General features: G+C 33.7%; 1 protein-coding gene across 1 annotated transcript; it reads right to left on the bottom strand.

The window, feature by feature from the left end:
- Positions 1–1154: 1154 nt before the first annotated feature.
- Positions 1155–2856, bottom strand: LOTGIDRAFT_209713 (hypothetical protein). The gene is made up of 3 exons (XM_009059827.1): positions 2743–2856; positions 2420–2515; positions 1155–2225 (listed from the first exon to the last, which is right to left on the bottom strand). The coding sequence occupies exons 1-3, from the start codon at positions 2788–2790 to the stop codon at positions 1488–1490; spliced, it is 882 nt and encodes a 293-aa protein (XP_009058075.1). The 5' UTR covers positions 2791–2856; the 3' UTR covers positions 1155–1487.
- Between the last annotated feature and the right edge of the window lie 14231 nt (positions 2857–17087).

Below are 17087 nucleotides of genomic sequence, written 5' to 3'. Positions count from 1 at the left end.
TGAAAACATTGGAGTCATGTGGTTCACTGAACGTCTTTGATTTCTTCTATCCTCATAGATCGCATTTCACCAATGTCTATGGGGGTATGCACAACCACACGCATATCACGTGGCGATCACCGAGGTTGTATTTTCTCAGTTTCGTATTTTGAGATACACAATTTGATGTTTATCGGTAGCACCGTTATATGCATCAAGGTTACTTGTTAGCTTGTGTGGTCTACATTCGAATTCTTTGAAAAATGTACATAAACTATCGTGTTTGTAAACCAAAAGATATATCCATATCCAGTAAAAGTGACACACAATATTTCTAGGTTTGCAATTTCAATAACTGACTATTAGGAACCATCAAGCTCTCCGTCTATTCTTGTGGGGAAATGACACCGGATTTCACCACTCTTAAAAATTGAATATTGAGTGAAATGTCTCTTCTGTACATAGATTTAAGTACCTGCAATTCAATCTGTTGTTTAGGGGGTCTACAGATGTTAAGAATACAATATAGCCACGAGTCATGGTCGTAATACCTGTCTATTCACCTCTTTATCTTGTATCCACAAACTTTCTGCTACACTAAACAGCCAATATGCCCAAGTTATATAAGTGGTCAGTTGAGCATGTCCAAAGGGAAATGGCCGAGGCTGGACAGGTGTAAATCGGATAGACAGATGTAAGAGTAATCACTTCATTCCTTTACACAAAGACTTCCAAAATAACCGTTGATTTTTGAAATTTTCAAACCAATATTTCTTTTGTGTTATGTGGCACGCGAATTGCAGACGTACTTCAGACGTACTTGGATTGCGATTTCGGTGGCGTTTGGCAAAATGTGACACGAATAAGGATAGATTATCGTCGGGTTACAACAGGGTACAATTTATTTTTACGTACAGCCTTGATAAAATGGTATGATGCAATATATTGTGTGCCAATCGTGTCGGCAAGTTAAAGTAAGTCCGAAAAGCCGACAAAAACACAGGCCAGTGTGTCATTCCCGAATGTGAATGCTCTAGTTGGATCCAGTTGTTCCCGAGAGTACTAGAGAGTGCTTTCTGTTCAGTGCAGTTATAGCATTTGATTTCAAATCCACGGCTCATTCAAGCGAAACCATGTAAAGCACAATTGGTCGTGTAGGGATTTTAAGAAATAAACCGTTTTAAATCTTTAAAGTTTAATAAAGATAACAACAATATTGAATATATCTATCAAATACATAACAACATAATCATTTAATGCACCAATAATTTGCCTTTGCAATAACAACTTTTAATACATGCCCTTAAAATTTAACACATAGTATGGTATGGTATATAATATAATATATTAACATATACCATGGTAATCGTCCTTTGGTAACGATTTACATTAATAGTAATATATTCATTCATATAATAATGAAAGGCACAATATGAAACATAACAAATAATTCGTTTTATACATAAATATATGGCAGTATTTTATTGAATGTTCTGGAATGTAGAGAATTACCATGGTCTCCATACTTTCTCTTCTTTAACAGAACTGTTGGAAGGTGAGCAGGATGGACTAATACTATAAGAATACTGATGCTTTAATTCCTCGGGAAAAGACATCTCAAGTTTCACCGGAGACGATTGGCGTAAGTTTGTTGGAGAAGGGACGAAGGCAGTGACACCATTGTTCATATTAGGCACTTGAAGAGAGTAAACTGGCAATGGTCCCCCGTTCTGGACGTACACTGGAACAGAATTAGCATTACACATATTTCCTGGAACTACTTGGAATGAACCGGTAAGTCTTGCTTGATTGTCATTAGGGGAGATTACTCGAGGAGTGAGACAAGGGGAGGTAACTGAAGATGGTGAAGTAGAGTTCGACTGAGCGTATGAAGAAATTGGAATAGAGTGTGGTTTGTGGTAAGGTACTGTTGATGGGATCTGAACTTGAAGAGGCTGCATACATCTTTGTGGAATGTTATTCTCTTGTTGAGGGATACTGTTCACTGTTTGCATACAATTTGCTAAGTGTCCGACTAAACGACTACGGATATCATCTGAAACACCACCCGCTCCCATATATCTCATGACTTCGTTTGCACATTCGTTGAAACCAGCTCTGTATTTGGTCATTACGCTAGGATCGGGTACTGATGTGGCTTGTATCTGTTGTCTTTGTAAGGCACGAAGATGTTTCAAAGTTAACTCTAAGATATCGGCTTTCTCTAATTTTGAAAACTGAGAACTCTGAAAAGATAACGAAACGAAACATAAGTACATATCTTAAATTTCAACACATAAATTTAAATATTAAAATATCTGATATCGGGAATACCGTACTATTTTTAGATTGAATGCACAAAGCATATTATATGAGAGTCCCAATAATAAAAATATATCCTATATCAAGTAAGTTATAAACAATTGCTTAGAATACTTACATCTTTTTTCATTGCTTGAAGTACAAGTGATTTTAACTGTGTGAGACAACTGTTAATTCTAGCTCGTCTTCGTTTCTCCATTAGAGGTTTGTTATTCTAAAATACAAAAATATAAAAACATTAAAAACTTGTCCGTATATTTGTATAAATTAGACAAAAATACTGATACACATTTCGAACATTTAAATTTTAAAAACTGATCCTTTCAAATTTCCCCAAAGTGACATCACACAATGATTTCCTACTTTTAAATATAAATGAGAAAATGTATTTAATATATATTGGTATTGATTATCAAATATATTATTTTGACTTGATCTTACCTTTCTAATAGAAGGATCCTTACGAGTTGGTTGCATAGTATCCGCCATAGTGAATAGAGGTAAGAACACAGAGTATAAATATATAAAAATCTAATGAGATGTTTTATCCTTGAAAGTAAGTAAGGGAATGATGTTTCAGCCGAAAAACTGGCTATTTATACTCAATGACACATGCCGTTCGCCTGTGTGAAGTCATTTCTAGCTTCGTTCCCACGCTCGCGAGCCGATACACTCCACCAATCAGCGATCAGCTATGTTTGTGACAAGTTTTAGGTCTTGTGCCAGCCTTACGCTGATTGGCTAATTGCCAGGTGTTCTTGTGGCGCGGAAAACCTCTATGATATAGGAATGTCAATCAAAGCGTTTACTGACTGGCGATTAAATAGGTACACGTGCCAAAAGAATTGTTCAGTGGTTTGGGAACAGTGTGGGAAAACTCCGCCCCTTGACTAGTCTTCTTAATGGTCGAATTGTTATGTAAACAAGAGAAGCGATAAGAAATACTTTTATACAAAGACATCTCTCGTTGGCCCGCGCCTCGCCTATCAGTCGCCTTGGCTTGTGGCTGTAGGAATGTGAGAGTCTTTGTACGTGGCCGTGGGAAAATATCTACAGTGGAGAGGAAACTGGATTGGCACGAGTCGAGGCTGTATCGGTATTTGATCGTAACAACCTGTTGAATAGTCACCACTTTTAACATCTGTTTCCGTGCCACTTCCATTATAAATGTTAGTTGACGAGCTCAAACTAGAAATTAGCGTTTTGTTACAATTGTATATATTCACAATACAATACAGTATATTATATTATATCACAATACAATACATGTATGATATCCTAAATTGGACAATACAGCATACTGTCATTGCTCCAATCCAACCATAGATATTGATACATTTGAATGTAGTTCAGATTGATAATCATTTAGTTACTCGCCATTAAACATTTCTTTGACAAAGTCGATTCAGGTAAATGTACACATAAGGAACTCGAAACGTTAAGCGCATAGGAGTGAAATTCATACCCTCGAAGTATTGAATAAATTACATTGACAATATGAAACGTGTAATAAATTTTATAATGTATTTTATGCAATATTGACAGCTATGATTGATAATGAATCATATTCGTGTTCAAAAGGTGAAAAACATGCATCTATTGACACATTTGTAGTTGTTTACATGCACGAAGTGTTGTTATACACACAAGATTAGTCAATTCATTATGTAATCCACATCGATATTCCTTCGTTTGCATAGCGAGAAAATTGTGTAACCAGATGACTTTCGTTAAAACGTTTAAAGGCTTACAGCTAATAATCAATACCTAATATTGTGACTAGAGTGTACTCGACCTTAAGCATAGTATTTGTATTCAACAATACACGTCTCTTACACGCCTAGGATGTTAAAGCTGGAAGTTTTTCTTGCGATAACAAACATTTATTGCAACAATCTCATCCATCTATATAATACTTCAATGAATTCCTTGATAGTGAAATTATTTCCCAAAATTACTAAGTTTCAGTTTTATAATTGGACAAAGTGCAAAATCATACTTTGTCCAATTATAACTTCTCTTTGATACTTTATTATTTTGGCTACATCTTGATATAATTAGGGATTGTTTATTAGTTTAAAAGACGATTTTCTATTTTATATATTCAATCTGGGTAAATTAGAAAATAAATTGATATGGACTGGTCAAAATAATACAGACTCTTTGAACTAACCGCCGCTAAACAATAAACATTTAGATATAAACAATAACGCTTCTGTTTTTTTTTCTTAGCAGTAAAGCAATACCCTGTCCCCGCGCCATTCTTCACGGTTATTTTTTATTTGTCTTTGCAGACCCGACAATTACCAATGTCCTTAGAATTGACCCCACGTCTTCAACCCCGGGATTTTATTTTCAAAATGCAATTAAGCATGCTGCGGTAATTTTATGCATGGGGTATGCTCGATAAGAATAAGCCCAAATCTGATTTTATATGCATTAAATCAAAAGACAAAAATTCAATTTATTTTTAAAGCCTCTTATTTTCTTTGAATTAATTTGAATATTAAAGATCTGTAATTTAAGGGTACACTCAAGTGTTTCCTTCGTTGAGAGCTAGTGTGAAATTTTCTACTTTAATGTTGAACACTAAACCTCACTTGAGCGGCAAGAACAAAGTCATTTTATTCATATATATTAACATAAATGTATAGATATTTAAATATGAAATAAGCGTGATGCACTTGACACGGGCCTTTATTATGGCTTATATACTACTTATATATTTCTTATAGCGAACAAATAGCGGTGAGTTCAAAGCAAATAGACATTTTATGATGTGACAAATCTATTGTCAGATTGTCGTGAAAATCTTAATTTACAACTCTAAGTCATCAGATATTACAATAGAAAATATAGTTGCTTCAATGAACACTCCAAATCTGTGTGCATTTATTATGCTTTTAACATGCAACAACACGTGCAAATATTTACACATGCACTTTTTCATTGACCCGGAATAATGGGCTTAGATTGTAAAATAATATTTGAATACTAAACACAAATTCCTTTGGCGTAGAAATGACCAAATGTCCTCAAGCGGTATGAATATCGAAACTTTCTATTTCTGATAACACTTTTGATTTTTGTCACTTTACTTCAAATATGGAATATGGAATAGTGACGAATGACTCTTGTATCATCCATTGATAAAAAATATTCTAATATGTTCATTAATCAATATCTCAATCTGGGGACAAAAATATTCGAAAAAACTAATGTTTAATAAGTCAGTTAATTTCATAGTCACCTACTTTGATAGCAAACAATATACATTGAACGATATGTCCATTAACTGTGATTGGTAGCTGTTATGTGTCAAATACCGATACCAGTGAAATGCTGTCAAAAACAAAGACGGTGGATAACTCCGAGAAATTTTGTGTTTCCAATTGATTGGTGGTCATTTTAAACCAATTTGCAGTTAAGGGTGAAATGTTGCTGTAAGTTCAGTCTCGAGACGATTTGGCATGACGTCTGTTTGAAATGAATTGAATGTCTTTGTAAACCAATTACCAGTTAATATGGGAATGTTGCTTTAAGTTCGGTCTCGAGACAATTTGGCCTGACTTCTTTTTGAAATAAATTAATTATCATTGTAAACCAATTACCAGTTAACAAGGAAATGTTGCTGCATGCTTCGAGACAATTTGGCATGACTTCTTTTTGAAATAATTTGAATGTCATTGTTAACCAATTTCTAGTTAACAAAGAAATGTTGCTGTTCAGTCTCGAGACAATTTGGCAGGACTTGGTTTGAAATAAATTGATTGCCCTTGTAATAAATTGATTGTTCTTGTAAGCAGTTTACATGCAACACTGGAATATGATTTTCGACCACAACTTGATAAACTGTTGTAAATTAGCTTTAACTCTTCCTGAAATCTGAATACATTGTATGATAATGCAACTAATTTACAATTTAACATTGGGATATTGCCTAAAAACTTAATACTCTCGGTAGACAATCCGACTGGCTGTCCCATAGTCAATAAATATATGTTAATTATTTAATGACTACAGGTGATAAAAGTTAATACGATCTTATAATAAGTAATTTACAATGGTATTAAACCATGTTATTAACCCCCTACCCTAAACACCAGTTTATTGTTTTTACTGAAATTATAAACTTGTATGAACTATTTAACCAGAGATGTATTATTCAGTAACGTTCGCTTTATTCTTGTACCAAAGTAATTTTACCTTTATTTTAGATGCGAATTCATATTAATTATGTGTATTTTATTTCAGCAGTTGAGGTTCTGAGCTTGTCATAATAATAATAATAGCACAGTGTGATCGTTGGAGTCATACTTATGTTTTTTATACAACAGGTCTTGAAAATATGAATCAGTTTACTGAGACTGAAATCATGATTTTACATTTCTAAGCTCATTGTTACAGAAAACAAATTTAAACCAGATCATTTCCGTAAAACAATTTTCCAAACCATTCACTTCTTCTCCGACACTGATATAATCCCAGATTATACTGATCTTAATTATTCCGTGTATCCAAAATAATCGTGGTATGCACCAGACAGTCCGTCTGCGTATCCTGTCGCGATCTCTGTAATGTTTTCGTATAATCAGTAATGAAATTAAGTGAAACAATAGGTCGTATTAAATAAATATTCGTGAATGCGTCGAAGATTTGTAAAAAGGTGTGGAAAATAATCTTAGGAGATTAAATTTGCGAATTTCTTAATTAACTGTACATCACTGTACATTTTTTTCCCTTAAATTTCGGTAAATGACAGGTTTCTATTCAAGTCTCATATCTCTCGTTATATCTGAAGAATTATATTACATATGTCTCCCTTTTAAAAAACTTTTCCTGGAGGTAAAAGAGCTTGGTAAAGACTGAGAATAAGTAAACTCCAACTAAAATGAAATGGAGCACGTATCGAGAGGGTTGGGGAGGAGGTCTACAGCCTCTTGTGCCTTTATTTACCGTGATTTCATTTCCAAACTGTCGATATTCCGATCTGTTTTTAACAGTTTCAGATATGTATTTGTACAAATTTTGATTATGGCTGTTGCCAAATTATAAAATTATAAAGACATTGTTTGGTTGAAACCTGCTCTACGTTGTGAATTTTTCGCCATGAGACAATCCGACTAAATTTGTGTCTGCGCTGGATTAAAATGAATTCTTAAATTATTAATTTGTATAGGTGCTTATACAAAAAAAAAATCTCTCGAGACTGACTTACAGGATTATGTGTTTTAATTGGAGATATCAATAAATCCTTTAATGGAGCAATACTGCTAAAATATAATTCGAGCTCGCAACAATCTGGCACGACTTCTGTTAATTGTGATTGTCTGTTATTGTGGTCAATTTACAGGTAACATAGAGGTGTTGCTTACACAGAACATCGACAATCGGGCTAGACGTCCTGTGCCTAACAAATATCTGTTAATTACTTAATTACTACAGGTAACAGAAATTAATTGTACTATCATTAACATTGAACGTAGGGTTATTTTTTGACTAGCCACCGATTCCATATAAAACCAATCGCACATCATAAAAGTTTTAAAGCGTCCCATCTCCTCGGCTCCAATAACAAATATCTATTTAGGAGTCAAAATCAAAACTTTTGGAGTGACCCCTTGCCAAATGTGAGCCAATTATTTGCAATTTACGTCGTAATCAACCGTCCTAACTTAAGTGTACTGTGTAGATTTCATATGAAAGCTTGACTGTGACGTGATTTTCGAACACAGTCTTGTGTCCTACTCTCTACTAAATCGTAATCAAGTATAATATGCATTGAATATTGAAGAATTTGGCTCTAAACTCTTGCGCAATATAGCTTAACCGTTTTCAAACAATAAAGGGCAATTATATATGATGTACGATATGATCAATATTTGGGTTAAGGCAGACATAAATCAGGGTAGTAATTTCTAATTTCTCAACAAATCGTGATTTTTCAACTACCTAATCTCATTATACATTATTACGAAAAATCAAATCGGATTAAATTTTTCATTCCATTCATTCGTTTTGTCAAAGTTAATTTTAAATATTGACGAAGGTACATGTAAACAAAAAAACTTGAACCTTTGTTCTCACCTCTTGACAAGAACTCCGACACGGATTTATTTTCTTTAATCCCCATTAATCCGATCTGTGGCGTTCCGTTTATCCGTATCGTGGTAGTCGCTAGACGGTCTGTCTGCGTAGCCTGTCGCGATCGCTGGATTGTTTTGGTATGCTTAGTTTAATATTTAGTGAAACAATGCACCTAATTAATTAGGTATTCACAAATGTGTCAAAGATTTAACAATTGTGTGAAAAATAATCAAGGAAGATTTGGTATATGAGGATTGCTTGATATAACAATTATCTTCATGCAATTCCAATTGTGCCGTAACCAGTTTGTCTCCTCACGGAAAGCAAATTACTGACCATATTTTGTATCGCCATGCTTTTAAAAATAAATTATCCAAAGAGAAAAAAGAAATTCAAATAGATCATCCACACAATCATACTTTTTAATCCATGTAAAAACATATACTTTCATTCCACAAAATGCTATTAGAACGAGTAAGTATACCAAAGTCACATTGTTCAAAAGGATGTTTTAAGAAAGATTAAAGCTATTGATAAATGAAATATAAGCTGAATAATTCAATGATATAGACGCAATTTTAAAGCCAAATTAAGAAATTTTGGAGACACAAATTTTAAACTTCAATATACATACTTTGTAATTAGATCCGTAGACATTGTTATTGCAATTAATAGTAACCGTACGTCAATATTTTTGCAGATGTCTATACTTACGATATATGTCTTACGACCGATTAATAGGAATTAATACTAAAAATATTTTCAAATAAATCACTGCCTTATCTACTGAAGGCATCGTGTATCAATATTGTTGAAGTTGTTTTTCATTAACGCGCTTGTTCAACAAATTAAAAAATCACAAATCACTGACTATAGACTGTGTCATAATATTGGTTAACTATGGAACACAAATCGTGACGTATATAAATTTTTCAATAACGTATGCTAAAAGGTGCCTGGTAGACAGGTTCAACCAGACTCTTAATAACTCATGATATTTGTGAATGGTGTACCAGGAAACTGAAAGGATTCTAACAATTGCTGATAAAATTGTCCCATTTCTATATTTCAGATTGTAAAACAACATTTTTGCGTGAGAGATACCGCCCACGCCCACGCTCCGAAAATACGGATTAAACTGAAAGAATTAATAAATGATTTATTTGGATATGCAAATAAACATGCATTATACTTTGTAGTCTACAAAACCAACAATTTTGTTAAATGAGCCAGTAGCCTACATGGCATTACACAGAATTTTAACAAATGCATGGAATCGTCTGCACATTACTTAAGGAGTGTCACTTAATAGCAGGGTGTACATGACTTATACCCGGATCTAGGTGCGGAGCAACATACTTTATAAAATGACATTAATTCTTGCGAAAGTTTTCAAAATAGTTATCAGTTTGTTAGAGGGGGACAATAACACACTAGAGTATAATATATATCCTTAAGGGGAATTGTTCAATATTTTGTTTCCTTTATCGTTAGGAGAAATCGGAATATTATAATCTCAGCACAATGGAACTGGGAGTGTTTCACCTTAAATTGGACTCACATTACACACAATAGTGTATTCGCATGTCAAAAACACCCCCGCCATAGTTGAGTAATGCGTTATAAAGAAACAGTAAAAAATACAAAGGTAGCCACTTCGCCTCCCCATATTTAACTTTTTGACGAACTAATGATACGGGTAAAGGTTGAAAATATGACACAACGATTTTTACGTTTGAAGCGACGTGTCTCATCCGTGCCCGCCATTGTTTTTATGTTAAGGCAGACGACACATGGAACGCCCCCTATCGGACATCAGGACGTGTCATATAACATTGATTTAATTGGTAATTTTGGTAATCTAAAGGTGGAAATGAAGTAGTGTTCCTAACACCAATAGTTCACAACACCCGCGGCTACGATCGGATAAGATTCTATCATTTTGAAGTGTTTGGTCATAGCTTATTATTCTGCCCGCGGAATTTTTTTATCAGTCGAACCCAGGCAAATTTTTAAGGTCGTAAACTAAAGATCATAATGCTATAGAGAACGTCCCGTATCTAAAAATATAAGTCCCTCTGATCAATGGTAGGTTTTCAATAATACCTCAAGCAGAATATGTTTCACCATTATGTGTCGTTATTTATGGAAAAATTCCACAGGATCGTCTGAAATCGAACGAGGTCTTTATCAAACCAGATGAATGAATGGACTTCTGCACTTCCGTTTTCATTCAAAGACTCGACGCAGAAAATTGCAAAAAATAAAGCCTATCTAAAATTACCAATTTCATGTCAGATCACCTGTGTATTTTGTGTCAAGACTTTTCAGTCGATACTTGCTCGGGGTGAGATATTAGCGCGTGTCAAGCACGAGACGATATACATGACATACCCGTCAATCATTGAGAATGTTCATCATAATATATGTCAATTTAATTTATCATAAATATATAGAAATTAGTTAATAAATTTGTCAAAATACTGGGAAATTGCGTTGGTTGATTTAAAAAAAAGTTATGCAAGTGACACGATAGAAATATTATCTTTTATCCAATCAAACTTTCGGAGACAATGCTTACAACCGGAAGTTTATTGCGCCATTCGAACGTAACTTCCGTGTTGTCAGTTTGTCTCTGACATATCTGTGATTGGATTTTAATTCAAATTTGTAAATGTCAGTTATTGATATGTTGATCTGATCACGTTTAGAATTTAGTTGTACGTTGAATGTTATCTGGGAATAAAAAAACACTTCCGGTTGAATTTGCACAAGTGAATGAACAGGAAGTCCACTGTCACGTCATTATCAAATAACTTTTGGGTAAAGCAGCAATAATACTAAATTTCGATCAAGGCACTAACACTTAACCAAGAAGACGTTTAATAATAAAACCTCTGCAGTTTGCGACCTCTGTTTGATTTAGATACACCCAAAGCACTACATATATAGAGCATTGGATATACCCAGATTTTACGTATCTCATCGGTTCTCAGAACGGAACGGATGAATTTTGAGTAATGTAAACGGGCAAGCGTTCTTAGAACCGAATCGGAACGGTTCTCAAAACGGACTCGATGAATGGTGTAATGTAAACGGAATCCATTCCGAGAATTCTTTACTGCGCATGCCTCATAAGCGACCTACATCTTTTTCCGCTTTTAATACATCAGGGTGAATCCAATGATTAATTTTAACTCATTTTTTTCAAGAAGAGTTTCAGTTCCAGTAATAACCATACCATCTTTTTATTTACACTACAACTGAAGAACCGTTCTCACACCACTTGGACTTACTCTAATGTAAATCGTCGCTTCTTATCGCGACCTGGTCCGGACGGAGAACAGAATGCTTTATACCTTTTTCGCACTACACAACTGAATTATTGAATTCGGTTATAACCGAATATAAAAATCCGATTTAGTTCGATTCGGTTCAGTTTGCTTTGGCACTGCAATCCTATCTGGATAGCCACTTTCGCACTGCTGAAAAAAGTTTTATTGTTAGTTACAATTTCAGGTCACAGTAAATGGAATTGAACTACAATGTTCATCATAATAAAATATGAATATAATAATGTAACATTCTTCCAAAGCATATTTGTGTACTTAATTAATACTCTTCTTGTGATTTTCAAGTATTTCCAGTAAGCAACTGGAAGTTATAGAACAGAATTACTTTTGCAGTGCGAAAGGGGTTTTATATGGTGTAAAATGTTCTGAAGTCGACATTAGTGATACGCTCAATATCAGAAATTGACCAACTACCTATAATAGCTGTTCTTAGACTCCTATCGCTCAGGTCGACATTAAAACATAACCACTTTCTCTTAATCATAGGATAGATATCATAGGAATCTTTGTTTTTTTTTCTGATTGACTAACGAACTGACATCAAAGAATAAATATTGTCACACCAAGACCAAGGGCCATGTGTCATCGAATGATGAGTCAGAAAGTCATGACCAAATTTCTTTGCTTAAATATAAGAATAATCTTCAAACAGTTAAGCTGACAAGTTTCAATCCTTTAAGATCAGAGGAAAATACTTTCCAAATTATTCGATCCATTTCCATAAATTTCAGAATTGATGTCTTGAACTTGGGTGAACCAATCTCATATATCATCTGTTGACAAATAATATATTTTGTTTATATATTTCAATAATCAATCAATAAGTAAATGATTACTTATTTATGTTGTCAATAAAACATAACTTACTATACCGTATTCTTCATTATAAAATACATTATATTATATTATACGACAATTTAGAAATGAATATAATATGACCAGACGAGAGAAGTAAAGGGGAATAACTTTATTCAGTTCCATAAAAATTGTATCTTCCTATTCAAAACGGTATAACGCAACGAAATATACTTTAATTTCGGATTAAAATTGTTATAAGGTACGTATCATCGTTCTTATTTTTAGGGTATTGGTATTTATGGGTAATAATATCGCTAACAGGAAAGTTTCAACTCAAAGTCATTATTATTGAAACTTTATCCAAAGAAAATACGGTACAGCACAGCACAGGTTTGTACTCAATATTTAATACTCTACATTGCTATGGCAAGTCCATGGCATGTCGTTATGATAGATACGTTAGCCAACACCCTTACTACAGATACCCATCTGGACATCTTCCTCAATAAAACTATTTATTGAATAGTCGTGACCAGATCTTTTCGATCATTAACCACGAGTATTTGTAACGGTTACTAAATTCATAAACTTACATTTCCAAACTTAAATTCTCTATGTTCTACTGACAGCTTTTCAGACGTTTTGATCTTTTCATGTTAGCTTCAGCTACGATCTGATTTTTTCAGCAGAAAACAAAGAATCACAGGCTGGTTCTCTGCACAATTAAAATTAAAACTTATGTCGCAAGGAAGACAGGATGTAGTTACTACCCCAAAATCATTGCATTGTTCTAGTATAGTGGTCTGTTTTTTTATATTTCCTTAAAAAATTGATTAGGTAAATTTGTTTATGAAAAGAGGCTTCGTTATATTTTAAATTTAAAAAAGTTAACATTACGAGCTGATAAGAGAAGTACTAGCATTGTCCATTAACAAATTGCAATTTTTCATTACAAATTATTTCTTAACCATTTTCTCCTCACCTGCAATACTTCGTTGTCATTGAAATACCTGAAGGCATAGTGTCAACTACTCTACCCCTTCCATCATCAATGTAACTAGACACTGTTTTCTTTTACAACACGTGTTCTTTATAAAATATATAATTTTCAGTCATTCTTGACCACTGGCTTTAATTTGATTCAATTTATCTTTCGTTTCTTTCTTTTCATACATGTCAATTTTAGTAGTGGTCAGTTGTATTGTCCCGAGCTATGTCGATCTCCGATTACCATCAATAACGTGACAATAAGTGGTCATTAGAAGAGAATTGAATACAGAAAGCCGCCTATTAAATCACAAAAGATAAGTCTTATATATTGTTATAGGGACATGAATAATCTTGGCTACCTGTATTACTCAAAACATATTAACTCACAATGGAAGTTAACCTTTACCGACACGAAAAACCTTTCATTTCAAAACATAAAGGATTTTTAATAAACCTGCTCTATTGTACCCCACCCTTACACCCGTCAACATAATAAATTTGTTTACGTTCAGAAAGAACTTGAATCAAAGTAATTGCCTATATGACATTAGTGCGTATTGAAATATGAAATTGTATCGAAAGATGTCCCCTTCTGTCTTCCCACGATATCCCTGACAGCAAAAAGATGGCCAAGCTCCGTGGGGGATTTATAAATATGATCTATTTTCTGATAAAACTATTTCAACTACTCAAGATTACTTCTAAAGTTCAATAACAACAGATTAAATTCACAATGAACTTGTAAATAAGATTGCATGTGTATTTTTCTTTCCTTGGCCTTAATATTAAAATGTTTCTGAATGTATCGAAGAAAATCACACAACATAACAAAAGTTACGTTATAGAGTTCGATGCAATGCCATTAGTAATCGAAATGATACTGAACAAAGGAATTGTGCGAAGTAATATCGTTATTCCAAATGAGAAACAAGTAACAGAGCTTCCGTGTAACGACCAAAATGCCATGGTGAAATAGTATAGTTGTGGTTGCAAAATAACAACAATAACGTGCAGAGGAGTGGACAATCTATACCTGTTTCACGTTTTATGCAATATGCACAAGTTCTCTAGTCATGCTGTGATATGCATGTAAAGCATGTCCAAAAGTGGAATTTGGCGTGAAAGAATCAATGACGATTTTTAATACGCTGTATGCAATACATGCATCTAAATATGTTTCAGACTACAACGTTGTATAATTATCCTAAGGTGTTTTGAAATAGACCTACAGATCGAGATAAAAGATATATTAGGCGATAAATTATACCAAAATGAACTGTATAAATCAGAGATAATAAGCTCGCGGTTAATCCACAAAGAAGAGAAAGTGTCAAAATATAATCTCTAAACATTAAACTGCATTGTCAATCGATGAAAAATGTGAAGTAAAACTTGAGAGAAGTGTCATGTGATGTAATATAGTCGAGCCGTTTATCAATGTTAGTTGTAGACTTCAGACACTTCTTGGTTTCCGGCGTAGACCGGAAATGGTTCGCGTGGCCAGGGTATTGTGTGTAGCCAAATACGACACTACCTGGACACTGCATCCCAAATAACAGAGTACAATAACCCACGAAATAAACGTTTGTGAATCAGAATTTCCTGTTTGATAAGAAGAAATGACTGTTGTCTACTTAAGACGGAGTGAAGATGTATCACTCAATCGTTTCTTTAGGCTAACGCACGTACCATTATCATCCATATACGAAAGGAAACAGCACTATTTGTTAGAGTTTATTGATCATCTTACAAGGAAACTATTTTGTCATATTGACATATTCTAAGGGGGAAGAAAATTTATAAGATAGTAGTACAATTACTTACAAAATATGTGCATTTTTAATTTTTTGTCCATTAACTACGTATGATCTAAATTTGACGGTGTTCACTGAATTCAGGCGAACAGTTGTCAAGGTCAGTACTAAGTGTCCAGATGAGAATCCCTTCTTGACAAAAAAATGACTTAAATTTAATGACCCCAAATTATGATTTCCGACAGCAAAATACCACCGCTTCCCCTCTATTTCGTTCGAATTTACTTCAGGCTTTCATTGTAAGGCTAGCAATAAAGCTTTAATGCAATGTAAAAACATATAGATTTGGATCACCATCTAACGCTAGGTAAAGTGAAGATATTATATTGCCAAGAGATATTATTATATAGCCAAGAGCTGTTTTGTTCGCTTAAAGTCAATTCAAGTCTCCACTTCAACCCCGTTTTATCACTTGTACAAAGAAAATTGGGTGCACACAATTGTATTTAAGTATACACCTGTACAACTTTTTTGATTGGATTGTATTTATCAGTCACTAGGGGGTGTCATTTTTATCTGAAATTGTCAATTTTCATCAAACGGTTAAAAAAATATCGAATTACAAGTAATTGTCTCAAGCGTCTTCAGTGCACCTTCGAGCAATACTTTTATTGTAGAAAATAATGCTAATAATTTGGTATCCGACAGGGTGCAATCATTTTCCCTGCTTTTTTGGTATTGATTATAAAAATTATAACTAAGTTGGTACCCTGCACCGAGCTTAATCAATCGACCTAATTGGTATCCTGTTGCTTTGGTTATATCTTGAATTTCAAACGTTTGATCTTTCAAATTGGCAATAACATTTATAGGTAAATTTTGGATGATCAGACTACAACAGAGCCTTTAATTTGTCAGATACTAATTTTTGACTGCATAAATCTTCTGAGGCATAATATAAGTGACCACTTGAGGTCAACCACTTTGTTTTCACGTTTTTTTTTTAATTTTAAATAACGAATAATGTATTGACATTTATTTAAAACAGAAACACGCACCCTATAATACTGGTTGAGCTGTACATAGGTTTTAATTGGTCATGCATTGCATAACTATACCACATGCACCATGCTTTATTCTGCGTTAAGACGAATATAAATATACAAGGTTATTGTAAAAAGGTAAAGGGAATTCCTTGGCCATCATCTTACGTCTTACAAATTATTTCATTCCCAGAGATTCAAAACACTCCTTTTTTTCATTTTTTAACTATTTTTTATCTATAGGGGTAATTGAAGTTTCCATTCAAGTGACCGACTTAAAACGCAATAATTTTTAATTCAGTAATAATACTTCAATGTCAATAGAAGACGTCGTTAAATGTAAAATTGTCTTGAACTAAATGATAATAGCATTTTTTATGAACACGTGGTCGCTTGCTCAAATCAGTAAGCGCGTGGGAAAGGGCAAAGAGCTTTAGAGTTTCTTCATTCAAGTAGAACCTATTAAATAGCGATACATTTTTTCACACGTGTGATATTTGGTATTACAAAGAGGGCTCAAAAATGAGAGGGCGAAGTTTCATACATTTCATGAATAAATCGGAAGAAATATTAATAAATTGAGGAAATGGAAAATTACGTTAAGAAATTGGGTTAGAGAATGCAGTTCGTTCAAAATGTATAATAAGCGCATAATGTTAAGTGCGGTTTCGCTTCGTTAAAACTTGTCAATCTAAATAAAACAGAGCACAAGAATTCGATAGGGGACGGAAAATAGAAAGAAAGAATTGTTCAAACGTCTT

The sequence above is a fragment of the Lottia gigantea genome (assembly GCF_000327385.1).
Source record: "Lottia gigantea unplaced genomic scaffold LOTGIsca_4, whole genome shotgun sequence".
In the NCBI taxonomy this organism is placed as follows: Eukaryota; Metazoa; Mollusca; class Gastropoda; family Lottiidae; genus Lottia; species Lottia gigantea.
Note: the sequence above shows the minus strand (reverse complement) of the source record. Positions and strands in the feature narration are given on the sequence as shown.

Bases quoted from the DNA above. Each gene is read 5' to 3' on its own strand.
- LOTGIDRAFT_209713 (XM_009059827.1), bottom strand. From the start codon at position 2,790: ATGGCGGATACTATGCAACCAACTCGTAAGGATCCTTCTATTAGAAAG. The intron at 2,516-2,742 runs GTAAGATCAAGT...TTTGTATTTTAG, and splicing joins AGGATCCTTCTATTAGAAAG to AATAACAAACCTCTAATGGA. The intron at 2,226-2,419 runs GTAAGTATTCTA...TTATCTTTTCAG, and splicing joins TTCAAGCAATGAAAAAAGAT to AGTTCTCAGTTTTCAAAATT.